Source organism: Sturnira hondurensis, unplaced genomic scaffold, assembly GCF_014824575.4.
Source record: "Sturnira hondurensis isolate 20B ecotype Veracruz unplaced genomic scaffold, ASM1482457v3 Scaffold0015596, whole genome shotgun sequence".
Classification (NCBI taxonomy): Eukaryota; Metazoa; Chordata; class Mammalia; order Chiroptera; family Phyllostomidae; genus Sturnira; species Sturnira hondurensis.
The window spans coordinates 24,263,808-24,290,464 of NW_028088227.1; the positions used below are offsets into that span (position 1 = coordinate 24,263,808).

The 26,657-nt window shown below is 58.1% G+C and overlaps 2 protein-coding genes across 14 annotated transcripts in view; one reads left to right on the plus strand and one right to left on the minus strand.

Annotated features, from left to right (window-relative positions):
• Positions 1 to 500: 500 nt before the first annotated feature.
• Positions 501 to 17,340, plus strand: SLC19A1 (solute carrier family 19 member 1). Of its 6 annotated transcripts, none has more exons than XM_037065217.1 (6): positions 501 to 598; positions 6,269 to 6,534; positions 8,995 to 9,766; positions 9,845 to 10,037; positions 12,577 to 12,718; positions 16,403 to 17,340. In XM_037065217.1, the coding sequence occupies exons 2-6, from the start codon at positions 6,322 to 6,324 to the stop codon at positions 16,694 to 16,696; spliced, it is 1,614 nt and encodes a 537-aa protein (XP_036921112.1). In that variant the 5' UTR covers positions 501 to 598; positions 6,269 to 6,321; the 3' UTR covers positions 16,697 to 17,340. The 6 variants fall into 6 exon arrangements, with proteins under 6 accessions (XP_036921112.1, XP_036921109.1, XP_036921110.1 ...); XM_037065214.1 differs by having other exon boundaries at positions 524 to 598; positions 12,605 to 12,718; positions 16,403 to 16,623; XM_037065212.1 differs by having other exon boundaries at positions 530 to 602.
• A 2,459-nt stretch (positions 17,341 to 19,799) lies between these two features.
• Positions 19,800 to 26,657, minus strand: part of COL18A1 (collagen type XVIII alpha 1 chain) — a 76,815-nt gene continuing 69,957 nt past the window's right edge. For 5 of the 8 annotated variants that reach the window (XM_037065207.1, XM_037065205.1, XM_037065204.1 and 2 more), the window contains 10 exons: positions 25,586 to 25,629; positions 25,263 to 25,385; positions 24,476 to 24,629; positions 24,320 to 24,393; positions 23,665 to 23,796; positions 23,116 to 23,148; positions 22,015 to 22,260; positions 21,387 to 21,584; positions 20,955 to 21,070; positions 19,800 to 20,197 (listed from right to left, as the gene is read on the minus strand). In XM_037065207.1, the coding sequence (XP_036921102.1) occupies positions 19,987 to 20,197; positions 20,955 to 21,070; positions 21,387 to 21,584; positions 22,015 to 22,260; positions 23,116 to 23,148; positions 23,665 to 23,796; positions 24,320 to 24,393; positions 24,476 to 24,629; positions 25,263 to 25,385; positions 25,586 to 25,629 (1,331 nt within the window). In that variant the 3' untranslated portion in view covers positions 19,800 to 19,986. The remainder of the gene's footprint in view (positions 20,198 to 20,954; positions 21,071 to 21,386; positions 21,585 to 22,014; positions 22,261 to 23,115; positions 23,149 to 23,664; positions 23,797 to 24,319; positions 24,394 to 24,475; positions 24,630 to 25,262; positions 25,386 to 25,585; positions 25,630 to 26,657) is intronic. The other 3 variants (XM_037065210.1, XM_037065209.1, XM_037065203.1) reach the window with 1 other exon arrangement.

The following is a 26,657-nucleotide window of genomic DNA, read 5'->3' on the forward strand; positions in this document are numbered from 1 at the left end:
GCTCATTGTCAGTGACCCAGAGGCCAGTGCCAATCATGCATTAGGCCCTCACTGCACGGTGGACAGGCCCAGTGCAGAGAGGTGAGCCGGCATGGGCGTCCGGGCTGCTAGCTAGTCCTGGGTCACAACCCAACACGCCACCCTCACCCCTCCCCTCCCTCAGCCCAGGCATTGGGCACATGTGGAGTGTGTGTGTGTGTGTGGGGGGGGGCTTGCTGTCTGTGACCCCATGGTCAGGTATCTGTGCCTGGTTGTAGTCCTGGGGCAGCCACCAAGCCAAATGTGGGTCAGGGTGAACCGCACAGGCTGCGTTGGGGGAGGGAGAACTCCACCAAACCCCAACAGTCCTGCCTGGCACAGTGACCAGTGTCTGGCTGGAGCTTGTGGGTAAGCCAGGATTGGAACGTTTTAAAATGAGCCTAAAAGAAAAAGCACACGAACTTCTTGCTCAGGAAAGCAGGCGGGGCCGCGACAGGGGTCAGGGGGCCGGCACTCTTCCAAGGGGCGGTCACAGCTGGGGTGAGGGCGGGGAGGGCCTCCCTTCAGATCGGTAGGAGACGGCCTCTAGAACATCCTCGAGCTGTGACCTGGGCGCCGTGTAGGTAGGCGAGAGGGGGCTCCGGGAGGGCTGCGGCCTCCAGGGTCGAGCTGGGAGGTGGAGGTTTAGTGGAGGCTGCAGCCGGGTGAGGGGGCTTCTGAAGGGGGCTGTCTTAGGGCCTGTACAGTGGGCACTCGGGCGCTCTGGGAGGGGTGGTCCAGTGGGGGCTGCAGCCGCGGTCCAAAGGACATACGGGGGGTGGGCCGTGTACCCTATTTGGCGCCCAAGCATGCTCCACGAGGGAACCGCGTGACCCGGGGAAGTGACGTGGGTGGGTCAGGTAACTGCGATCCAAGATGCGAAATGCATGCGTGTGTAGTCCCAAGAGGTGACTCTCCGCTTGCACGAACGCTCGTGAGTGAGGCCTCCGACTGCGGGGCCGGAGATGTAGGGACGCGGGCAGGGGACTGGTCGGGGGCACGGGTTCTGGGCCTCAGAAGTGAATGTAGAGGGCGCCAGTTCTGGATCTTTGGGGTGAACGCAGAGGGATGCAGGCCGCGGACGCCGCGATCCTGGTAAGGCGCGGGTGGAGGGCTGTGGGTGCCTGGGGGTCCCTGAAGTGAGTGCGGCGGTGGGGTGGGGCACAGGCCAGAATCTCACAGATGAATGCCGGAGGTGCGGACCGGAGTCTGCGCGCAGGGCACCGTGAGCGCAGGGTTACACAAACCCATTCCGGGCGTGGGCAACCCATCTGGCGGCCGTGGGCAACCACACGCGGCCCCACCGCAGCCACTGCCCGCATGTATGGACCCCAAGTTAAGCCGCTGGAAGACGTCTGGCGCCGCGGCATTTCTGCCACGTGGTCGCGGCGCGCAGATTCGCGGCCGGGAGGGCTCACCTCCGGTCATCTCCCCAGCGGTCCGACTACTTGGTGCTGTGAATGCCGCCCCTACCCTCTTCTAGTCTGGCGGACCCTAGGCGCCCACCCGGGGGACCACAGCCGCTTGGACCGGAAACGTTGAGGCGGGAGCCCCGCCCTCCGTAGAGCGCGCAAATTCCGTGACCCGCCACCTTCCGGTCTCCGACTCCTGATGCCTCCTGAGCCTCTTGGCGCGCTAGGCACTGAGTGCGCTGGATGTTGCTTCAGAACCTGGGCAGTGTGTCCTTAGCCCATTCCTGAGTGGATCCGTCCTACACCTGAGCTAGCGGAAAACTGTTCCCCAGGGTCCTGGCTACTACCCTGTCTGAAACGATTGTCCTGGGTCCAGGTGCAAACTGTGTGGTCATATTACAGGGTGCGCATCTTGCTGGTCTCAGGATGCAGAGTAGAATCTGGGTGGGTTCAGCAATCAGAAGGCATCAGGGATGTCCACCCTGCCGCTTGTGGATCATGAATGTGGCCCAACAAAAAATCGTAGCTGTACTCGAAACATTGTGAGCTATTTGGGGGATTACATGTTACATGCATTTAACGTGTGGCCCAAAACAACTCTTCTTCCAGTATGGCCCAGAGATGCCAAAAGGTTGGACCCCCCTGATTAGAGGAAGCTGTTTACGTGGCTGCCCAAAGTGCAGAGGGGGTAAAGCCCTTGCAGCTGCGTGCTTCCTGCCCCTAAGGGAGACTGGAGGGCCCTCTGCAGACCAAACTGAATCTGCAGAACCAGGACCCTCTGGCGCAGCAGAATTGCATCCCTCTGTAGGTCTGGGAGCCCAGTACCCAGGCCCTGGATTTCCAGATGGTGCTGCCTCTGTTGGACTGCATCCCTTCATCTTCGTCCTCTTGTTGTCCCCTAACTAACCCCAAATATTAGTTATCTGTGCTGGGCAAAGATGACCAATACCTCCAGGGTGTTTTAAAGTTCTGAGTTGGGTGTCTGTAGCATGGGTGGCCAGGGGGGCTAATTTTACAACTGTATCATGTGATGTGGGGCAAGGGTGCAAAGATTTTTTTTTTATCAGCAGTTGTTTTTAAAATGTAAGAAACCTCCCTGGTAACGTGGGAGAGTAGTAGCTGGTTTGAAATATGACACGGGAGAGGTGGTGTTTGCTTGGGTCTCCTAGGTGCTGGGAGGACAGAGCCAGGGGAAACTGCTGGTGCTCTCCCCCAGTGCAGGTGCAGGAAGGGTCTGAGGGGGAACTGTAGGAGCCTTCTGAAGCAGATGAACAGATCTTGGGGGGAGGCCACCCCATGATTACCCAGCTAGCCCTAAAGAGGAGAGGCCTGAAGTTGCATGGGGCTGGGCTGGGGTCCGCACACATAGGGTCCAGGCCTGGCCCTGGCCTGCTGCCCACTGATCCCGAGCTCGGGCACCTCACTTGCCTTCTGTGCTGTGTCCCTCCCCCTCATCTTCCTAGAGCCCAAGATTGGGCCAGGGCAGTGTGGAAAAGAGAAGCCTGTGCCTTCCAGGCCAAGGACTTTGAGTCTTACCTGGGATGCTGGCTGCCTGCCACCATTGGTGATCACACGCTAACATGAGCTGAGTAAATGGACAGAATGAGACTTCAGGCAGGCAGACCCCACCCCGGATGGCAGGGCCCAGCCTTGGTAGCTGAGAGCCCTGGCTTCTGAGTCAGCTCTTTCTTTTGAACCTCAAGTGGCCTTCCCTCCTGGGTGTACTGAGTAATGGCCAAGCTGCCTGCTGGGCCCTGGACTGGGAATCTGCTTTGTAAACATGTTCAGGCCCAGCGGTGCTCCACATTTTTTCCGTCGCTAAGAATGGATTTCAGATAAGACCCTGGATTTTTGGCCTCTGCTCCTTCTCATGACCCCGTCCAGCCCAGCTCTCTTTGAAGTTGCCCAGTCATCCAGCCCTCATCTTTTTCATAAGTTTTTGACAGTGTGTGCACAGCAGTGCAGAGTATAGTGTGGGAAATGCACAGGAGAGAGGCACATTCCATAGGGGACACAAGCCTCAGTTCCTGGGCAGGCCTTTAGTTCAAAGAAATGTAATCACTAACTGCCCCACACACGGAGTCCCCGGGACATCCCTTTAGTTCGCCTTGCCTCAGCCTGGAGGCAAGGCAGCTTGCACTGCATAACAGTGCCGGCACCTGTTATGCACCTCAGGAGCAAGGTGAGGGACTGTGGCAGTTATGAGGCTCAGCAGGTTGAGCTCTGCCCTGGGCAGTGTGCCCAGATTGCAGGGGTGGAGCTGGGGGGAAGCCTGTGAGGCCAGGTTGCTTGGTGGGTCGGCCCTGAGACAGAGCCTGTGGGATGAGGAGGCAGCCTTGGGTGCCACCAGGAGAGGCCCATGTGAACCCTGTCTCCTGCCCTGGACTCCAGGTATCTGTAGACACTTTCCCACTCCATGACCTCCATCCATGTTGGGGGCTCCCTGGCCATCACCTGGCATGGTGCCTTGCATGTTCATCCTTCCGGGGAGTGCGGCTGGTTCACTTGTGTTGTGACCCTGGAGAACTGGGTGGTTGAGGATGGGTTTGCCCTGAAGCCTGGATACTGGATGCCCACGGGGTGAGCTTGTCTAGACCAGCCAGGAGTCCTGGCCCAGTGTCCCCTGGGCTTGCTCACTTCGTTGCCTGTGGGCATGCCCGTGGCACATGTTAAGGTGCAGAGTCCTGGGCCAGGCTTGGACTTCCAGATGGCCCCATGGGGTGGGACCCAGAGCTTGTTTTATGATGTGCTCTTCTGTGGTTTGAGAAGCACTGCCTGGTGGTTTCAGAAGCTGTAGGCATGCAGGAAATGAAACCACGAGCGCTGGGCACTGGTGTCTGAGACCACTGCCATTGCCCCAGGACCCGGGTACCCCAGGTAGCAAGGTTCCCGTTGCTTCTGGAAATGACAGGATGGCCATGTACAGGGCTCCTGAAGACCCTGGGGGATAGGAAAGGTGGGGACCCTGGGCTTACTTAATTTCTTGGCTGTTTGTCCTATGCCCGATGATTGGGTAGGTGAGTTGGTTGCTCTGGTTTCCAGGGAGCAGAGCACTAGGAGTGGGAAAGGGAACCGAGGGGTGTCCTTTAGCTGGAATGGGGTCCCTGGTGGTATGTGTACCCCAAGGTGGACAGCTCAGCCTGTGGTACACCTCCTGGTCTGGGGCTGCCCCGTCTGTTGAAGGGGCCAAGCACCGCCCCCCCCCCAGCTGTTTGTGTGCAAGCTCCAGGGGGGGTGGAAAAGCAGCCTGTATGGCCCGTGTGCTCTTTCCAGAAGTTGCAGGTGCCAAATCTGGGCTGACGGGGGAGGAGGCCAAATTCACTGTGCTCCCTCGCCTGGCTGATTGTTTCATTTGGCTCCTTGAAATGGTGGGGGGCCGTCCCAGGACCCTGTAACTCTCAGGCCACTGCTACCCCCATCGCCACCTCCCTTTGAAATTTTCTGGAATTCCCGAAGCTGCCCCTTTTCCCCGCCCTGCCTTACCTTGTGGCCCCCAAAATAAACCCACCAGGCCTGGCTTCTGGAGACATTTCATTACTGTCCCCTGAACTCATTTTCCTGAGACACAGAAATAAATATGGGGGCTGAGAAGGTGGAGGAATCGCATGCATCCAACCATGGTTCCCTTTGCAGAGGCCCTAGGCCTGTGCAGAATGATCAGAGGTCTGGCACGAGGTCTCTCTCTGCCCTTGGTGGCCCCTGGGGGGTCTCTGAGCTCATCTGGTTGTCCTGAGCCTCATCCAGGGAGGTGTGTGGGAACGTTTGCTTCTTGGATGGTCTCTGAGCAACAAGCTGGATTGAGTGCCCAGAAGCTGGTGGCTTTTCCAGAGCACCAGCTCCCACATCTTGGGAATTTTTAGTGTCTACTGCTTGGGAATCGGCAGGGATTTCTCCCCAAGTCCAGACCCTCTACAGTCACCGTCTGAGAGGCTGTGCAGTAAGGTGCACAGAGCTGTCCTGACATCTCAGCCCCGCCCCCCTCTCCGCCCAGTGTGTCCCCACCTGACATGGTTTTCAGGGCAGCTTGGTTTTTGAACCTCTCTTAAAAGTGAACTTTGTATCCATGCCTTCATGGAAAACCAATAACATGTAGCATATACAGAAGTAGTAATAAAAACAAACAGCAGATTACTTTGCATTCCGATAACTAGACATGATTATTTGTCCCTCTCTATTAGAAAGGGCAATTGGTGGGCATAGAAGTAGTACTGTCACCCCCACACTAAACAGAGGCACCACCCAAAGTGCCCCTGGCTGAGGCCACCTACCCTCAGCTCATGATGCAGTCTGGAGCCCTGTCTGTCCCCTTTTCCTAGTCACACCACTCTCTGGCTCCTGCATCTCCCTTGGCCTCCCCCTCCTGCTCTGGGTTCTTCCTACAAACCCCAGCTGCCCATCCCCCAGTTTTTGTGCACAGATTCCCCCCAGAGGCCAATGGGACAGCAAGGGTAGGCTGTCCCTGAGACCTCTCCTGGGAAGGATGTTTGCCCAGCCCACCTGTTATGAGTAGTTGAAATGGGTGGTGCACTTGGGAAACTGGATTTTAAATTGCATCTAGTTTTAGTTAACACCAAAGGAGCCCCACTAGGCTGGTGGTTACTGTACGGGACCAGGAAGCCCTGGATATTCCTTGGAGGTGGTGATAGCGCAGTCTGGGTGAATATGGTGTCTGCATTGTCACAAGCTGTGGGTGGGGCTGAGACCTGTGGGCTCCCCTCCCCAGCTCCATGTGAGTGTGGAGTCCTGACTGAGTGAGATACGGTTCAGCCGAGCTCTAGGGAGGATGGGAGGTATCCCTGGGCTGCCAATCTGCCCTGACTCTCTGTTCTTCCCTCCAGGGGCAGCATCACCTCCGGTCTCTCCCTCCAGGGCCACGTGGGGCCTGGGCAGCATGGCAACCTCCAGCCAGTCCGTGGAGAAGCCGGAGCCCCTGGAGCCCCAGCCAGAGCCCGGGCCGGAGCCTGGGCTGGGCCACAAGCTTCAGTCCTGGCAGTGCCTGGTGTCCTTCCTCTGCTTCTACGGCTTCATGGCGCAGATGCGGCCTGGGGAGAGCTTCATCACCCCCTACCTCCTGGGCCCTGACAAGAACTTCACACAGAAGCAGGCACGTGGGCTGGGTAGGGGTGGGATGGGCCTGGCCTGTAAACGAGGGGCACCCCGTGGGTGGGGAAGCAGCTGGGGCTGTTGAAGTTACTTGACCATGTGGTATCCCGGGTCCTGTCCCCAGTCCCTTATGGGGCACTGAGGGGCCGGCCTCTCACTTTTAACCAGACCATTTGAAGAGCGATACTAGCCCCAGGAGGTCCAGGGCTGCTGCCGGTCTCGCCAGGGGGTGAGTGGCCCACCTGCTTCCAGCAGGGACTCTGCAGCCATTTGCCTAAAGAGATTACTGAAGGAATTTTTCTTCACTCAGCAAGGAGGACAAAGGGTCTCCTTGAAACCTGACTAGGAATCTTATACCAGAGGGTGTCGCGGTGGTAGGGAATGAGGGGGGGACAGGCTCCAGCCCTAATGCTCTCCTCCCACTGTTGCTGTTTCCATCGCCGTAAAATAAAAGGAAGAAACTCAGGCTGTTGGTGGGGGAAGCGCACAGCCAGGGCCCCTGTCCAAGCTCTGGCCATCACCCCACTCATCCGCCTGAAGACCCCCAGCTGGTCCCAAGCTGCCCCCCTGCTCCCCCTAGCCTCTGCTGCCCTCCTGGTGTGGCCACCATCCTCCCTGCCCTCCTGGACTCTCCTGGGTCCCAGGGTGCCCTTCATTTCTTCAGGAAGCCCCTGCCTCTCCCTGGCCTGGAGCTCCACCTCTACCCCTTGCAGACCCTCAAATAGTTTAAGTCAAATATGGTGGCTGTGCAAATGTGGCCTCTCTCCTCCAAGAAGCCATCTTGGACAGATAGAAATGACCACATACTGGCCCACACAAACTGGGAGCCCTGCTTGTCTGTCACTGTGTCTGATCCCATGGCCAGTGCTCACTGCTGGAGCTGGTCACTTCCCCGGTGAGGCTGGGCAGAGAGGCTGGGTCTGGGGCCCGTGCCTCCCAGACCCTCAGTGCCCCGCTCATGGGTCAGCCGGAGGGCTCTCCTTCCTCAGAACACTGATCTGATCTTGGGGGGGCGGGTGGCATTGTCTGCTGTGGTGATTACAGGAACCATGTGTGTGAAGCTCTGTTAACAGGAAAAGTCTCTATAGCAAAAACGTTGTAAGTCCCATTCACCTGCTCTCTCAGGTTGCACATGAACTGAGTATATAGCAGCTTCCAGAAATGAAGCCATTCCACTGAGCTTGGGTGTCATCAGAGAGGCTTCTATCTGGGGGGGCACGCGTGAGCTGGGGCTGCCGGGCCCGTGTGGGTCAAAGACGGTCTTACCCAAGTCACACCCAAGGGGATTCAACCACAGAGTGACCTGGTGCCTCTGTGCTCAGTTTGTCATCCCTGAGGGACTGTGCTTTATTGTCCCCGACACTGACACCTGCCCCTTCTGTCTGTGGCTGCAGCTTTCAGTTTCCCTCTTGCCTCATTGACCCTCTGCCCATCTGATAGCTGCTGGACGTGTTCCTTCAGTTTCTGCCGAGGTGTGTTTCCTGGCCGTCTGCCTTTCCTCTGGGAACGCATCTGGGAAACTTAGCTCAGGCCGGTAGGAGGCTGATCTCTTGCGGGTGCTGGGTCTCTTGAGAGACACCAGCTGCCCCAGGGACTTTTTGGACTTCCGGGCACATGGCCCCTTGGTGGACACTATCACCTGCAGGAGGTGGGGAGTGGGGAGGCGACGAGAAAGACCAGCAGGTCCTCTTCTCTGACCCCACCTCGCCCCTGGGGCTAGGACAGCAAGCTGCTCCCCGGCCTGACCAAGTAAGTCATCTGCCACAGGTCTCATCGAGGAGAGACTGTTTGATGTTCCCAGGATTTTCCATAAACTTGGCCTGGATAGCTGTAACTGGGCTGTGGCTGTCAGTGACCAAACACCAGCTATTCAGCTTCCCTTAGGGACTGCCTTGCACCAGGAATGTCTAGAGGGGCCTTCATTTCTCAGTGTTTTAGGGACCACAGTCTTCAGGGTCAGCCTTGGCGTCCCATGGGCATGTGGGTTCAGGAGGCTGCCAGGCACGGAGCTTCAGTCAGGGTCTCCTGACAGCATCCCTCTGAGCCCCTGGAGGCTTGTCAGCATGCCTGTGCATTCCGGGGTCCTGAGCCCAGGCTCGGATGCGCTGCTCCTGCTGGCTCAGCAGCACGTCTGGGTGGGCAGACCCAGGGCTGTAGAAACTGGGTAAAGGAGCTGGAGGGGGTGGGTCCAACCAGCCTCCAGGAGAGCCCTGCTCTGGCTCTCCCTGCTCTGGAAACCGGGGCCCTACTCTGGCCCTTGGTTTCCATCTGTAAAAGGGCCAGAGTAGGGCCAACAGTGGGTCCTCGGAGCACACTAGCCTCGGGGCTGAGGGCCACCTGTGCTGGTGTTAGCAGACAGTCGTGCTCACACTGCGGTCCGGAGTGGGGAGGCGCTACCAAAGGGCCCGGTTGGCGGATGTAGTGCCGAGCCGCGTGGGGTCACGAGCCTGCCATCCTGCAGGTCACCAACGAGATCACACCGGTGCTGTCCTACTCCTACCTGGCAGTGCTGGTGCCCGTCTTCCTACTGACGGACTACCTGCGCTACAAGCCGGTGCTGCTCCTGCAGAGCCTGAGCTACATTTCTGTGTGGCTGCTGCTGCTGTTCGGCCGCTCCGTGCTGCACATGCAGTTCATGGAGTTCTTCTTCAGCCTCACCATGGCTGCCCGCATTGCCTACTCCTCCTACATCTTCTCACTCGTGCACCCTGCCCATTATCAGCGCATGGCCGGCTACTCGAGGGCTGCGGTGCTGCTGGGCGTCTTCGCCAGCTCCGTGCTGGGCCAGCTGCTTGTCACCGTGGGCAGAGTCTCCTTCACCAGGCTCAACTACCTCTCACTGGCCTTCCTCACCTTCACCCTGGTCCTCACGATCTTCCTGAAGCGTCCCAAACGCAGCCTGTTTTTCAACCACAGCGAGGCCACACACGGTGGGGCCTCACCCTCGGAGCTGGACCAGATGCACCCGGGCCTCGATGGGCCCGAGGGCAGAAAGCTGGGCAGAACGCCGCTAGAGGCCTGGTGGGACTGGACCCTCGTGCGCATGCTCCGGGAGCTGGGGAACAGCCTGCGGCTGCCACAGCTGCGCCTCTGGTCCCTCTGGTGGGTCTTTAACTCAGCTGGTTACTACCTAATTGTCTACTATGTGCACATCCTGTGGAATGTTATTGAGCCCACTACAGACAGCACCAAGGTCTACAACGGTGGGGTGGACGCCGCCTCTACTCTGCTAGGTATGTGCAGCTGGCCCTACCTGCCCCACCTGCCCCATCCACCCCAGGAGGATGACAATGGCTGTCCTGTCTCCCCAGGTGCCATCACCTCCTTTGCAGCAGGCTTTGTGAAGATCCGCTGGGCCCTGTGGGCAAAGCTGGTCATCGGAGTCGTGACGGCATTGCAGGCCGGGCTGGTCTTCCTCATGTACCGCACAAACAGCATCAGCCTGTGCTACGTGGCCTTCGTGCTCTTCCGAGGCTCCTACCAGTTCCTGGTGCCTATCGCCACGTGAGTTGGGCTGTGTGGGGTGGACGAGTGGCCATTGGCCCAGGCAGCCACTAAAGGCCCTGGGGGCCAGGTGGGCAGATGGCTGCTGGAGGGCCATGCACCATCTGCCTTCAGGGTGGGGACCCAGGGGCTGTCTGTGTGTATTGACAGGCCTCCCTTCCAGAATGATCTGTGAGGAGTAGAAGGGCTATGTGCCCAGCAGTGTGAAGCCAGTTTGATGGTAGGAGGAGTGGTGAACCCTGGACAGCTTTAGCCAGGGGCCCAATTGTCCCCAGCATGTCAGTTCCAGCTGCCTGCTATGACCCTGAAGCTCAGCAAGGAGCCTTCCTAAGTGACATATTCTCTGCTCCTCTCGCTGAGGCCACTTGAGGACAGGGACTGGTCCTTGTGAAGATTTTCCTCCCAGCCTCCCTGCCCTGTTTCCTGGGCCCTAAGTGCTGCTGTGGTCCCATCTTGTATAGCCCTGGGGCCTGTCCCATGCCCCTTTCCTCACTGTGGGGAATGGCAGCTCCTGGCCGGGAGTGAACGAGGGTCCAGCTCACCTTCTGCCCAGGGTTCCCCTGATGCTCCCCTGTTTCTTACACCCCTACAGACTTTCCTGCGCCTGCCCAGGGACATCCTGAGAACTGTTGCCCATCTTGCCTGTGCTTTCCAGAACCTTTCCCCACCTGTGTTCTGCTTGTGTCTAAGACCCTTGGTGCTCCTTTGAACTGACCTTTCGCAAAGTGGCACACGGGCTCACACCCGACAGGTACACAGGAGCCTACCTCCCTGCACCTCCTGCATCTGGCAGTTGTGTCTGTCACCATAGTCCCTCTCTCACCAGTCCCGCCCAACTCCCCATGTGGGGCACCTCCAGTCCTCTCCTCCTTCCAGTCACGCCCACGTTAGAACACCTGTCCTTACCCTCTCCTGAGCCAAGACAGTGGCCCCCAGCAGTGCTCCTCCCTGCCAGTGCTGTGGTGGCCTGACTGCCCTGGGCCATCACCCACACATTCAGCCTGCACCTGCCCTGGGCTCTGAGAGCCTGGACCAAACCCAGTGTCTTTCCTGCCCTGCTCCTCGAGGCCGAATGCTGACAGACACCCTGACCGCACTCTTACGAGAAGACAACTTTCTCGTTTAGCTGTCCAGAATGCAGGTATTTTTGTCTTCTTGGTGACAAGTGATGTCACATGGCTAGTCCCCAGCTGATGGGGATGCTGTCTCCAATACTTTGCTATGACAGCCAACACTGAGCTCAATATCCTCTCAACCTGCATTTTTCTTTCCAATTCTGATGATGGCGTCAGATGTTCTCAGAAAGAGCCTGGCTAGGTCAAAGGGCATGAGCGCTAACAAGGGGGTGTTGGTCGATACCGCAGATGCTGGGGGCAAGCACGCGGCCCCCTCCCTGGTGTTAGCGGCCACTTTCTGCTGGACTCTTTCTGCTGGGATTTCTCTTGTCCTTATTTACCCATAGTGCACTTGTATCTTCCAAATGATGGGAGCCTTTAATCACGTGTGTTATGCTTTGCCTTTAACCCTACTTACGGAGTTTACAGCGCACCATGTGAAACACTCGTGCGGGTGGCGTGGCATTAGCTGTGCTGGCGGGGCCTGACTCAGCTCCAGTTTGCCAGGAGTCAGGCTGTCCTCCAGATGTTTGACTGACATGGCCTCGTCTCCGTCTGTGTGTAGTCCTCATCATGCGGTTGCTCGTTCTGGTGTTTCGCACATTTCTTGCTCCCGGACCCCAGTACAGGGGAACGCCCTTGGCTTCGGGCGTTCTCTTTAAGGGCTTCTTGGGTATTTTTGTTTGTTATCTCTTCCAGAGTTTAGAATTGTTCTTATTTAGTCATTATTATTATTATTATTTTTATCCTCACCCGAAGGCATTTTTAAAAATTTATTTTAGAGACAGAGGAAGGGGGAGAGAGAGAAACATCTATCGGCTGCCTTCTCATATGTGCCCAGCTGGGGAGCGAACCCTGACCTTTTCGGTCTGTGGGGTCACACTCCAACCAACCGAGCCACGCTGGCCGGGGCTAGTCCTTGTTTTTAAAGGCACTTCGGGGTTTCTGACTGGAAGTGCGTTCACACGTTGACTTCTTTGCAAAGGGCCAGCAGCTCTGAGCACAGTACCTCCTCTGCTCCCCTTATTTGTCTACCTGTTCTTCCTGAATCATTTAATGACTTTAAAATCGCTGAAGACTTTAATTCCAGAATTTCCCTCACGACGCTCTGGCCATTCTCCCGAGGACGATTTTCTGAGCATGCCGTAGTGAACATGGCTCGCTCTGCATCAGGGTTACTAGGAGACCATGCCTTCCCATGTTGCATTTGGCACTGTGTCGCATTCACTCTGAGTCCCTGAGGGAGGATGTGGTGGGTGGCCTGGGTTCCGGGCTGGTCTCGCTGGTCTCCAGTGGGCAAGGCCAGTCAGCAGACCACACGGCTGTTTCTGGCAGCCCCTGGCAGCCCAGGGTTTCCTCTTTGTATTGCGGGCACTTCTTGTCCCTGCTCGCTGAGGCTGATCTGCGCCTGCTTTCCTGTTAAGTTTTCAGATCGCGTCTTCTCTTTCTAAGGAGCTCTGTGCCCTGGTCTTTGGAGTCAACACATTCTTCGCCACCATTCTCAAGACCATCATCACCTTCATCGTTTCTGACAAGCGGGGCCTGGGTTTCCCAGTCTGCTTACAGGTGAGCCCCCATTTGGGCTTGCTTCCTTGGGGAGTGGGGACTTTGAAGGGATGTCTGGACCAGGGCCTCCTGGTGCCCACCCAACCAGCAGCACTGTCCCCTCCATGGGACCCAGCCCAGAGATCCAAGCGCAGGGAGCGTGCACAGTGTGGGTTGGGCATTTCTAGCTGGACACTCTGGGCTTGCTGAGTTGTGTCAGGACCACGAAGCGAGGGGCCCAGATCAAGGAGGGAGGGGTCAGAGGCCCAGTGCCAGGGGGCCAGGATCTGGTACCTGCTGTGCTGGCATGCGCTGCTCCCTCAGGGAGCCCAGGTTGGGGCCGTCATGCCGCCCGTGTCTGGGTGGGGCACGGCCAGCTCCAGTTGGAACTGTGGGGCCTCTGATTTGGGCCTGGGTGCAGGTCATCCGTGGAGGTCTTCCAGGCCCTGGGCACCACCTACAATGGCCGATGGCCCAGCAAGGATGGAGGCACGCTGTGGGCCATTTCCCTATGTTGCCAGGGGTTACCACCCTCATTTCAGGTCTCGGCCTGTGATGTCAAGGCCTCTTAGACCCAGGCCCTCACCCACGTGACAGCTCTTTTGTCTTCTTTACAAAGGATGGATGGAAGTAGAGCAGGTGGGCGGCCACGGGAGCCTGCCAGCCCCTCTTCACTCTCCCTTCGTCCGACCCTAGGCCAGTTCTCGGTGCTTCTGGGAAGAGCTTAGGAATGCCTGTCCTCTGTGAGGTGGGGGACACTTGCACATGTGACTCTCACATCTGCTGTGAGGGGGAGAACACTCACACGTGACTCCTGGTGTCCTCAGCCAAGGCGGGGCCTCTCTGAGTGAGCTGGGATCAGCCGGAGGATGGGCCGGCGGGAGGGCTGAAACTGGGGTCTTCAGTAACTGGCCTGTGGGGACGCAGCCTCCTCCTGTGTGCAGCCAGGGCCTCACTGGTGGGGGGTCTGTTGGGCTTGGTGGGCTCCGTGAGATGTCTTGACACTGTGTGAGTGTGCTGGGTCATTATTGCCTCACAGGCTGCATAGCTGGCCAGGAAGGCGATGCAGGAGGGACAGACCCTCCTGTGGAAACGGGCTTTTTGGGTGGGGTTTGGAAGTGCCCTTTAGGTGAAGACCATCAGAGTTTCTCATGCTTCATGTCCACACAGGCAGTTCAGTCTCGACCCTGCTTCTGTAGGGCTTCCAGGCACACTGCCCACCTCCCAGTTCCCCCAGGCTGAACACTGTGCACTGTCCACCCTGAGCAGGCTTGGCAAAGCCCCCCATGACCCGGCAGGACTCTGGTCCACAGGTGCCTGTGCCCAGGGATGGGTGGGTCGAGAGCCTCCTTTGCTGATGCTGTCTCTCACCACCCAGGGGAAGCCTCCCCTGGTGAGGCTGTCTCTGCGGGGACAGCACCCTCGGTCCTGGGCCCTTTCATGGAGCCTTGCCTGGCAGCTGTCCAGCTGGCCTGTGGGGAGCCCCTCCCCGTCCCCGGAGCCCTCAGCTGTCCCTGCTCTGTAGTGCGGTCTCGGAGGGTCCTGAGACTGGATAGGAAGGGCCTGAAGAGTCTTCCCAAGGGTGGGGCCGTCCCCAGTGGTCCTTGTCCCAGCCCCTCCCACTTGGCTTCTCTCCATTGGGTCAAATCAAGAGTAATACATTGATTTAACTATTTCTGAATTAAAAAGTAACTCTAGAAGGGGGGCAGTTTGTTCATAATTGGAAATGCTGATGGGGTTCCTGAGGACAGTCCTTGCAGCTGACCCTTCTCTCCTGTGTGTTCACCGCTCTACCTCTCACTTCATCCTGAGCCGTGACAACAGGCAGATGTTCAGGCCCAGAAAAGACACAGCAACTCGGGCCAGTGGGGCCACCGGCCTGGAACTGGCCTGGGTGTGCTTGTTTATTGAAAGTAAACTTTCAACTTTCAGATAACTGTTCATTCACACGTGCAGTGTGCCAGGTAATGCTGAGACCCACGGACTTCGCTTCCTGTTTCCCCACTGGTCACATGCTGCGGTTCTCAAGAAACAGAAGGTTCCCTCAGGCTGCCCCTTCACGGCCCCGCCCCCTGACCTCTGCCCCTCCTCCCCTACACCTGACAACCACAATCAACACCCACAACACAATTTTGCTCACTGTGTTCTTTCTCCTTCCTGTTGTACAAGGGCCTGTCTTCTCCATTCCCGTCCAGTTAAGAAAACATCCTTTAGCCACTGTTTTAGGGCGGGTCTGCTCATGACAAATTCCTCACTTAGGTTTTTTTTTTCCCAATCTGAGAATGTCTTGATTTCCCTTTTATTCCTAAAGACAGATATTGCTGAAGACCAAGGCTTCTGGGCTGACACTTTTCTTTAACATGTGAAAAATGTGCTGCTTCCTTGTGGCCTTCCTCACTTTTTCCCCTAAGGTGTCGTTTTTTAAAATGGCTACATTCAAGGTTTTTTTGTTTTTGTCTTCAGCTTTCAGAGGTCTGAATATGGGGTGTGTTGTTCTTGCTACTGCTGGGTGGGGGGTGAAATTCCTGAGTCCACAGGGGTGGAGTCAAGGGTCATTACCACCTGGTAGGAGTAAAGGTCCACACTTTCCAGTTGGTTTGTGTGGGGTGAATGTTGCAGCCCCCCACTGGGCCTTGAGCAGTGCCACCCGTGGGGCAGGCCTGGGTAATGAGGGTGGGTCTAGCTGCGCAGGGCTGTTTCACCTGTCACTTCCTGTCTTGCTGGGCTGTCCCTGTCCTGGTCCTCTGGCAGAGAGAGCAACTTTCTGGGGACTCTTTCTACATATGTTGCCATTTCTGGATTGCAGGCTTCTTTGATTTCAAAACACCTGCAGCAAAAAGTAAACAAAGCCCATTGTATGTCACTGTGCTGGGCCTCAGGCCCTGGGGTCCCTACTGGGCTGTCCCTGGTCTTCCAGTCACTGTCTTATGTGTCCCAGGGTTGCAGCCACTGGGGAAGAATATGGGAAACACGCGACGCCATCCTCCCAGGAGCAAAGTCCTCCACAGTGTCCCTCCTGCTTTACTTCTGCAATGAGCAGGTTTCCTGCGAGGGCTGGGGTGCTGGGGCCATGAGGGGCTCCAGGAGGGGCTTGGGCCTGGTCTGGCCCCCATTCGCCTGGAGACCACCCATCTCCCTGGTGGTGGTGAGAACCAGGAGGGGCATCTTTGTGGGCTGCCTGTGCCTCCCTCTGTGTCACTGCCGTGCAGCTTTTCCTGTCACCAGGGCGGCCACTGGCTCACCTGGGGCTGCCCAGGGCTCAGGCTGCCTGTCCTGGGCCCCACTGCTGGCAGGGCTGTGTGCAAACCCTCCAGTGTGGGAACGCTCCCCGTGGGGCCAAGTGCACGTGTGTGGTCCCCTAAAATGAGCAAAGCACCTGGGAGTAGATCACAGAGGCAGCAAAAGTGCCGAGGTTCTGCAAAAAAGTGGTGGGAGCCACCCCCACTTTCTGGTGGGAGCCAGCCCCCACAGTGCTGTGCATGGCATGGTCAGGAGGACTTTCACACTGTGGGTCCTGCACCTGAATTGGCCTCTGCCCCCTGGGTGCCCATCCCACCCTAGCAGGGTTCCCGTGGCCTCTGAGCAGGAGGAGGGAGAGGGAGGACCCCTGACTGCCCCTCCGTCTCCCCTCTTTCTCTTCCCCTCACCAAAGCCCCCTCCCCTCCCAGGCTGCTCCTTACCTCCTTGCATGTCTCTCTGTTCCAGTTCCTCGTCTACTTTGTGTACTTCGTGCTGCTGTCCGTTGCCTACTTCTTGGCGGCTGCACTGGGGATCCTGTGGCACTTCCAGCGGGACCGCCACCAGCCCGTGCCCCTGGCCCAGGAGCTAAGTAGCCCCTTGAAGGAGAAGGACCTCCAGGCGTTGAACATGCAGGATGGGGCCCTCGGCAACCTGCAGCCCGAAGCCACTACCCTGGCCCAGGAGGACAGCACATGGGCCAAAGGGCCAGTCTCGAGGGAACTGCCTGACTCAAGGGCACTGCCTGAGGCCAAGGCCTGAGCTGGCCTGCTCTGTCTGCCCAGCCCAGTGAGAGGCTGGATTCCTGATACCAGAGGCCACCTGCTCTGCATCTTCCAACATTCTCACTGAGCCTGGAGCCTTGACATTTCAGAACTGTCACACCCCTGGCAGGCTGCCCATCCTCTTGGATCCAGGAAGAGTTTCTGACGTTTGAATTCCATTATTCAGACTATGCAACCAATGACTGATGGGGGCCCTGGGTGCTCTGCCTGTGACGCACACCTTGAGGGCTACCTGCCTCAGCCAGAGGCTCCTTCACTTGTCCTGCAGTGTCCCTGAGTCCTGTGCCCCTCGGGCTTCGCAGTCTGACTGTGCTGCATAGCCTGCTGAGGACTGGTCGTGCCCCTGCCTACACAGGGCTGCGGGTATGGTTCCATGTGCCCGCCAGGCCTCCCCACCTTCACCCCCTCGGAGGCAGGGTCCCATGAAGTGGTCCCAGGTGCCAGTCCAGGGGACATAAGCCCCTGTAGAATGTTGTGGGCCCTGTAGGATGAGGGTGGTAGCCCAGATTCTCAGAGCTCATGGCTAGGCTGTGACATTTCTAGATGTCCAGGTGATTGAATGGTAAACAATGCTGTGTTCTTTTTTTTTTAAACTGGCACAAAACAAGAAACCTCACTGGGCTTGTTTCTGTGGGCCAAGCTGGGTGTGGGGCAGGCAGGCATTTCCCTGTTAGAGGGAAGCGGGGGGTGCCGGCGCCTTTGGGAGCTAGCTCTTCCTTTGCCCCAGGCCCTTTGTCATCTTCTCCCTTCCTGAGGTGGGCGACAGAGGGCCACTGGGGCTGCTTGCACACCAGCCTGGAGGACACACCACCTGGGGCTCTGGTAACCAGCGGTGCTGCTGGAGGTGTGAGACCTGAAACACATTAAACAAACCACATGGCTTGAGTGTGAGGGGTTCCCAATTACAAGCTGGCCTGGGGGTGTGTGGTACTGATGTCCATTGGGAGACCAAGCAGGGCCCAGTCCCTGCCACCAGGCAGGAAGAGACCTACCCGGGGCCCACCGTGTCCTTGATGCTGCCCTTCCCATGTGCCTCTGCCCTCAGGCAAGGCAGGGCAGCTCAGCACGGAGAGTCCGGAACACACCGCTGGCTGAGTGGGGCACTTTGGGGGCCCTGAGCACTGAGGAGGAGGGTGCACACGGGTTGGCCCAAGCCACAGCTGACGGTGTGGATCAGGCTGGTAGATTGGTACCCAGGCATGTCCACACAGGCTGCCCCCCCACCCCAACCCTGCTGGGAAGGGACAGCATTGTTTCGCTTTTATGTTTGGAGATGGAGTGGGACTTTATGGGTTGGTTGGGGGTGTGACGTCTTACCTCTGGTCACTGACCCCATGATTCAGGCTCTGTGCCCTTGTTCTGGGATGCACTCCCTCTGCCTGCTGCCCACAAAACATCCTCAGCAGCTGGCCCAACTGCTCCCTCTGCAGCCTCCCCAGGTGCACTGCATGGCTCAGACCCCGCCTCCAAGCTCCCAGAACCACCTTTGCTGATCCTAAACCCCTTGGCCACCAGAGCAGGGTGGCATTTGCTCCTGGGGCACAAGTGAGGCCCTGCTCTGTGAAGTGTGTACAGCCCCCCGGAGTCAGACACCTCCTGGAACCTGGCCAGCTGCAGCAGCTGTGGAGAGAGTAGAGTGCCAGGGATGGGAGCCCAGGGAAGAGCTCCCCCGACCCCCACACAAGCCCGGGAAGGCTGCTGCCCCAGGGAGACCTGAGAGGAGAATGGTCATGTACACCCAGCACCTCTGTACACTTGGGGACTTCCATGCACACCCATGTGCAGCTGTGTGTACCTGCACACTGCACTCTCGGGCTCCCTCAGGGTCTGCCTGCTGGGTGTGTGGGGACGAAGGACCCTGAGAGCTGGTCTCAGGACAGTGAAGGCTGCCTGCAAACCAGTGTCCGTGCACGTGGTCGTTCTTATTTGGAGTTTGTTCAGAACCACACAGGACCAGTGGTTCTGACTAGTCATCAGGACCAGCTCGTTTTATGGCTGCGGTACACGGACAGCAGACCTCGAGGGTGCTCTGGCCTGCCACCCCTCCCAGGATGGCCACCAGAGGGCCACCCACCAGCTCCCCGAGACCCATGTGCACTCCAGAATACCCCCTGAAGCCCTCCCACAAGAACTGACATGAACTTGGAGATGCGTTGCTGCGAATAGTGGGGAGCAGGGCAAAGCATGTGGCCTCACACCACAGCTGGTTTGTGGACATGGTCCAGTCCTATCCTGCCCCAACCATGATCCCCTCCAGGCTCCATTCAGGGTTCAGCAGCCAGCAGTCTGGCCAGGGACGGGAAGCAGTGTCCTAGTACACACTCCCAGGCAGAGCGGGGCCTGTGTGGGTGTCAGGAATTCTCACTCCGGAAAGGGGGTGCTGGGTGTGGGACTGGGCTGGGCCAGGGGGTCTGTCATACCCTGGTTTGTGGAACCCTCAAAACGTCCAGCACAGCCATGGCTGGGTCAAGCTCTGTACTCTGTGACCTCACAGGTCACTTTGGAAGCCAGCATGGGACAGACACCCCAAGATGCAAGGCTGGCTCCAGTGAAAAAGGGATGCACAGACCACTGTACATACAACAGGAGCCAGGAGCCAGGACCCAGGGCCAGCAAGGGGACACAGAGTTTGGAAACTGCTCCAGTGGAAGTGGGGTATTGCTGCAAGAGGCCAAGGGGAGATGGTCACCCCTGGCAGCCGAGGCCCGAGTTGTCCCGTTGGCCAGCTGGGAGTGCCCTCCTCTGGAGCTGGCACAGCGACTGCGCCAGGTAGAGAAGGGATGAGGGAGGCCGTGGCTGGTCTGCAGGCAGATCTGGGTTTTGCACACCAGAAAGGGCTCTAGGTGGGAACTGAGTGAGCACCTGTATGGGGCAACTGAAGAACCCACTGGGAGCCTGGGTCACATACACCTTCCCAGGGCAGTGAGTGCTGGAGGTGGCAAGAGAACAGAGGCCGGGGGTTGGGGAGGGGGCCCTGGTCTGATCTGAGGACAGCGCCCTGCATGACCGGGCCATCCAGCTGGGGCATGGGAGGGGGCAGGGCAGGAGAAAGAGTTGGCACCAGTCTTTCTGTTTTAAACTTTTTAAAAAATACACTCTTTGGCTTTCTTTTATTTCTGGAGGATTATATGAAATGTGAACCACACAGGAAAGTGTCCCAGCCAGGTCCCCTCTCTGGGGTACTGGCTGCCGCTCCCTGTCTGACACTGGGGGCTTCTCCACCTGCCCCGCCATCTGTCCATCCATCCGTGTGAGCTGGCAGAAGCCCTAATTGGAGGAGGTCATGAAGCTGTTCTCGATGCAGAGGACGATGAAGGCATTGTGGCAGCTTGCGGCTTTCTGCTCCAAGAGCCTGCCTGCCAGCAACGAGGAGGCCTGGCCCGTGGCTGTCGTGGCCTCAGTCCGCCAGGTCTCGCAGTAGCTCTCCGTCAGCCGGCGCCCACTGGGGTCCGAGCCGTGCCACACACTCTTCTGTGGCCTGCAGGACACATGGGCTGTCAATGTCACCTGGCCCTGCTACCCCTGGGATGGAGGCCACCCCCAGGCAGGAGAGGGCCGAGGTTGTGGTTGGATGTGGGGGCAGGGAGTCAGGCCATCCCTAGTCACTGGGGATGCCTTGGACTGCATCCCATGCTGCTACTGCTTCTGGGGGCAGAGCCTGGGGAGCAGGCTCTGTGACCCTGAAGACTGGTCCCTTGGGGCTGGGTGCTTTTCAGTGAGGGTAGGGCACACACTTGTCCTACTCACGAGCCACATTTTAAGAGCATGTGCTGAGGGAACAGGTACCCTCACACTGGGCTAGCACAGGGACGCTGGGTGTGAGGGCAAACAGACAGCTGTCACCAGTATTTGAAGTGCACATGTCCTACGACTGGGAAATTCCACTTTGGGGAATTTGCAGGAGAAATCGCTCACTGTGGAATGGACATGACAGATAGTGGGAGCTGGGTAGTCCTGGCAGGCCTCTGGGGCGCTGGCCATCGGCTGTCTCTGGGACAGCAGCGGTGGGGTGCCTGCCCAGGGGGCAGGCTGGTGACTTTTGTTTTGTACAGAAAATGCTTTGTGGCCTTAATGCTCTTCTGGATCTCGTGAGTTTTAAACAGTGAGCACGTACTCGGTGTAGGTGCAAACTGGAGACAGAGGTGCGGAGTCGGGGCCCATACCTGGTCAGGCCTGCATTCTGTAAGATTCAGAGCCCCTCCACCTCCAGCTGCTGCACTCACGAGGGCACCTACCAGGCGGGGTGTTGTAGCACGTCTCTGCCGTCAAAGGAGAGGATGCGGGCACCGGGCTTTAGCTGGCCCCGGGCGCCTGAGAACAAGGCCTCCCAGCTGGGAAACAGCTCCTCATCCTGCAAAGGGAAGTGAGGCTGGTTTGCCCATCTCTAGTTACCCCTCTGCCAGAGGACCAGTGGCCAGGTGCCTTAGCAGACCAGGCCTGGGCCCCAGGTCTGGGGGGAGTCCACCCGTGGCCCTGAAATACTGGTGCTCCAGAGCACCCAAAAAGCACATGATGATGGGTGAAGAGCCATGAAATAAAGCTACTCAAAGGGCACTGTGGCACAAGGGTCTTGCTGGGTTCTCGGGGTGTGACCAGCCCAGTGAGCCCGGAGCCCCAGGTCCTTCATCCCAGCTCCGTAAGTGCCATGCACAGGGCAGTGCACTCACCCAGAGGTTGACAATAGGCACAGTGGCACGGTCAGCACGACGCACGATGCTGTAGAGGTCCTGTAGGCGCGAGGACAAGAAGGCGCGGAAGGTGCCCGCCAGCCCTGCGGCACGCGCCTGCTGGAAGCACTGGAGGTCGGCGCCACGGATGCCACGTAGGCCACCAGGCTGTGGCCCGTTGAGTGCAACCAGGTGTAGCTGCAGGAGAGCCGTGGTCAGCTGTGGTCAGCTGCGGTCAGCAGTCCCGGCCACTCTGCCCACCCCTGTGCCTGCCCTCTTCCTGTCCGGCTCTGAATAGGCAATAGCAATGAGTTCGAGCACAGGCTGGTCCTGTGAGGACTGAGTATAGCCACCAGGATCCTGGAGAACCAGCCTGGGGTCCCTCAGCCCAGAGCGGCAACAATGTCTGGTGTGCTGGGGTCAACACCAAACCCCTATACCTCCTAAGCAAGTCCCTGTCCTCAAGCCTCGCCAGCCACCTCTGCAGAAGCAGCTCTGGGGGCCTCCACCCTCAATGCTGTCATATGTACCAGGCCCGCTTCTCCACAACACAGAAAGGACTGCCTTCAAAGGTGGACACCACAGAGGGCAGTCCCAGGCCCGGAGAACCCTTTCTGGGGTCACTCACCACCGGATGGAAGTCCTGATGGGTGTGGGCAGGAACGCCAGTGGGGCGGGCTGGCCGGGGGTGCACGTAGGAGCCGTGGTGTGGGACTCCAGGGTAGGGCTGGGGGTCCAGCAGCCGAGGGGGCCTGGCCAAGATGTCATCTGCCCGCCAGGGTCGTGCAGTGGAGGGGGGCAATTCCCACCGGGGGTGGGGGTTACCCTCGTGTAGTTGCACCAGGGGTGGCCGCAAGGCGGCCACTTCGTTGTCCTGCAGACCGAGGGGCGGACAGTATGTGGGGTGGGGCTCCCATGCCTGTCAGCCCCACAACAAGGCCGTGTGGTGCCCCTTGGGCTCTGCTCTCCTGCCTGGGCCCCGGCTTCTGGCTGCCGCACCAGAGCACCCTGTTCATCCACACCCTTGCTTGTGCTCTTGCTTGGGAGAGTGGTGAGCTGGGGCGCCCAGCCATCCTGCTTACACCTAAATACAGTTGATGGCCCTCTGCTCACACACCCTTGGCCCCATTACACTCAAGCCACCTCCTTGCTGCGGCTCAGACACTGGGCTGTGGCATCAACGGACCCCTATTCTCAACTCCTCAAGCCTTTGCTCCATTCCCACCAGAGAGAGGGGGCAACCCCCACCTTAAAATCCCAACCTCTGCATCCCCCATCCGATTTTCAATTCTTTTCTCCCACAGCACCATATAGCTTATTACTGTTACCTATATACCTATTATTAGGTACTTATTACCTGTTAATAGTATTTCAGCCCAGGCATCCACCCATCTCCTTTTCCCGTTTCCCCTCCATCTACCCTTTGTCCACCCCGGAAGGGTCTGCCCCCATGCCTGGCACTTTGGATAAGGGACGGCAAAGACTCGAATGGACACTGGAGTTGGGCCCCAGGAGCCTGGGGAAGACAATGGGTGTGGACTAAAGGGAGGCCCTCTTGGTGTGTGCACTCTCTCTGTCCCCAGCAGAGGTGACCTCAGGGTCCTGAAGCACCAAGTGTTGCTCCAGAAATGTGAGACAGTCCACAGACCACACGTCCTGGCCATCCATCTGCCAGGCTCCAAGAATTGCACCCCTAAACTCACAGCTGGGAAAGAGCAGCGTTCCTTACCGTTCCACGTGGGAGTGGTGTCCGGGCCTCCAGCTGGAAGAAGACACGGGGGTCACTCCAGTGACCTTATAAAGCAGCATCCACAGCCAGCAACCCTCCTGAATCCACATGCCCAGCCTGGACCTCCCTCCCCGTGGAGGTTGCCACAGCTGCGCCCGGTGCTTGCGCAGTGCCCGGCACAATGCACATTTAATACTTCCATTCTCTTTAAAGAGTGTGAGGGCTACTTCCCTGTAAACCTCAAAAGGATTCTACTAATTTAAAAAAAAAAGTACAGTGAGGAGCGCTGGCTGTCACTTATTTCTGGGGAGGGCCACCCTAAGGATGGGCCTGAGGGTCCTGACCATGGCAGGGAGAAGGGCTTGCTGTGGGTGCCGGCTGTGGCCTGGGTCCCTGTGCCCCCTGCCCAGGGGCCTAGGGCTTTCCTCCTCCATGCATAGCTTCCCACCTTGCATCTTCTCCCTTGTCCTACTTGCCATGAGTGAGGGTAGGAGGTCAGTGCCCCTTCTATAGCCCATATACAGGGACAAGACCATGCTGAGAACTCACCAGGACCTTCCGGAACCCATTTCGGACACGGACGTACAGCTCCTCCCTCTCAGCCACGAACATGAGCCAGCCCTCTGGTACCTCGGGCACCTTGTCCAGCATGGTCTGGTACGTGGGCCAGATCCTCACCTGCTGGATGCCCGACCCAATGGGTTCCCACTGCGCACAGAGGCAGCATTGGGCTCACAGCAAGAGAGTTGGGGTGGGAATAGGGAGGCAACACTGTCCCAATGGGTGGGGTGTTTGGTGGACTACATTTGGACATTTCAGGGCGCTGGTGTGGGGCCATGGATGCCCCCAACAAGGAACAGTCCTTAAGACTTAACTAGGTGCTTTCTCTTCGAGATGGCTCCTGAGAATACCCGTGAAGGCGGAGTAGCAGAGGCTGCCCTCGGAAAGGAGGGAGAAGGGGACCTGGCATGTCCCCCAGCTATCCATGAACACTGCGGCGAGTCCCCGGAGCCCCTCTCTGAACCCTAGACCTGCCCACTGGCACCTACTCCACGCTGTCCTCTCCCCTCTGCCCACCTCAGTCCTGGCCTCCTGGCACCCACTTCTGCTTCAGAAACCACATTTCAGGGCTTCTGTGATGCCCTGGGGCAAAGCCAGCCTCAGCACTGGGGTCCCCGTGGGGCAGGGGCTGTGGGATGCTTACCCCTGAGGAGGTGCCCATAGTTCCAGGGGGCCCTGGGGGCCCAGGTGGGCCTGGGGGTCCAGGAACGCTGATAGCTGTGAGAGAGAAACCAGATGTGGAAACCTGCCAGCCCCGGCTGCACCAGGCTGGGGTCTAGGCCCCTCCCGCCCGACTTACGCTGCCGGTAAGGGCCTGGGAAGGAAGGGGGCCCTGGAGGCCCTGGGGGGCCAGGGGGCCCAGGAGGCCCCTGGCGCCCTTCATAAGCAACGCCGGGGGGCCCCTGAGGTCCAGGTGGGCCAGGCTGACCCCTGATGCTCTCTCCTTTGGGACCCTAGGGTGGACAAGACAACATGTGGCATTGTCAGCTAGGTCCCCAGGCCAAGAACACTCATGTTGGAGAGGCTAGGCTGCCTCTGAGCCACGTCACCTCCCTCCCCAGGACCTGGGAGAACCCTACCGCCCACCTCGTGTGTCCCTTTTGCTGGGGTCTGATCCCAGCACGTGGACTAGAGCAGCCCCTGAACAAAAATGTAATCCCTGAGGGCCCTTAACCCTCTCCATTCCCCAGGCAGAAGCCGGGCCCACTGTTCCCTGGAATCTTTCAGGGCAGTCTCCCTGAGGGGTCCTGATTGGGAGGAGCAGTGCCAGGAGGAGAGTGGGCATCAGGGCTGGGTGAGGGCCCCACCCTGTGCCCCCCTTCCTGGCTGGAGACACCCCCAGGTCAGTGTGACACCCTGGGGAAGGAGGAACTGTGCACCCACGTGGCCTGCCCCCCCACCCCCATAATAAGGGCAGAATCAGGACAGGAATGCCTAGGGCCAAGCATGCAGGGTGCAGCCTGAGGGACTCATCATAATTTCATGGCCAGGTTGGTCCTGCCCTCAGCTCCCTGGGGCCTCTGGGGAATGCAGGCCTCTGGGTCTGGGTGTCGGCACCTACTGGGTGTCCTGGGGCCCAGACTTACCGGAGCCCCAGGGTAGCCTGGCGGCCCGGGAGGTCCAGGCACACTGGAGCCGAAGAAGCCACCACCTCCAGGCTGGCCCTTTTCTCCTTTCTGCCCACTGTCCCCTCGGTCACCCTTCTCCCCCTGTGGATAGAAAGGCTTGTTTGGGATAGGCCAGCGCCCCTTGCTGGTGTCAGCAAGGGCAGGTGCTGACCCTCACAAGCCTGGCAGGTTTTTCACTGCACCCAAGTGGGTCCCCGCAAAACCAAGCCAGGGCGGAAGGAAGCACGTGGTGGGACAGTGGCCTGAGGACGCTCGGCAAAGGGAGGAAGGGTGTCACCCACCTTCATTTCAGCCTCCAGCTGGAAGAGGTCAAAGGGGAACTGCCCTATAGGAGAGATTGTTGGCGGGGCCTCAGTGAGCCGTCTGCGCAGAATCTTTCCCTTACAGCCCTCCCCCGACACATCCAGCTATGTCTTTTTCCATTCCTTTTTGTATTTTTGTGTAGAGACCCTCTGCCTATTTTGTTACACTTATTCCCAGTTACTTGGTTTTCGGGACATTTTTGTTCACAGTGCTGTTTTTTCCTTTCAGTTTTATTGACGTAACTGATAAACAACTTGCGTAAGTTTGAGGTGTAGCACAGAATGACTTGACTGATGTATACGCTGAATTGATTTATCTAACATCCATCTTGTCTTACAAACACACACGGGGGAAAAAAAGCTCTTTCCCCTGTGATGAGAATTTTGGGGATCTAGGCTCTTAGCAACTTTCAGAGACACCACAGAACAGGTTGGCCATAGTCACACACTATCTGTTACAGCCCCAGGACCTACCTTCCTCGGAACTGGGAGCTGGTACATTTTGACCCCCTTCATCCCATTCTCCACCCACCACCCCTCCTCTGGCAATGAGCAAGCCCAATCCCTCTCTAACAGGAGCCTTTTAAAATTTTCATTTTGTTTACAACTGGTCACTGATTTTGTTAACTGCCCTAACAGCCGAGGTAAATTTACTCACTAATTCTAATGGTTTGTCTGTGGCTCCTTTTGGGTTGTCGAACTTTGAAAACGTGTTGTCTGAGCAAGCGGCGGGTTTCCTTCCTTCTTCCCAAAACCATGCACGGGGTGGCGGAGCCAGTTCCCGCCAGCAGATGGCAGAGCGGCCCCTCTCCTCCACCAGTCGTGGGAGGGGCCCATTAGCGTTATCAATCTTTTCCGAGAAGTAGCTTGCTGTTTTGACTTTCTTGATGCTTCCTAGTATATATACTTTTTTCATTCACTTCTGACTTTTACTATTTTTCCCCATTTATTGGCTTCAAGTTAAATTTGCTATTTGTTTTCTAACTTCTTGGGCTCGATGCTTAGAAGTATGTACAACCTAAAGCTGGGTTTCGTAAGTTAGTAAAACCCC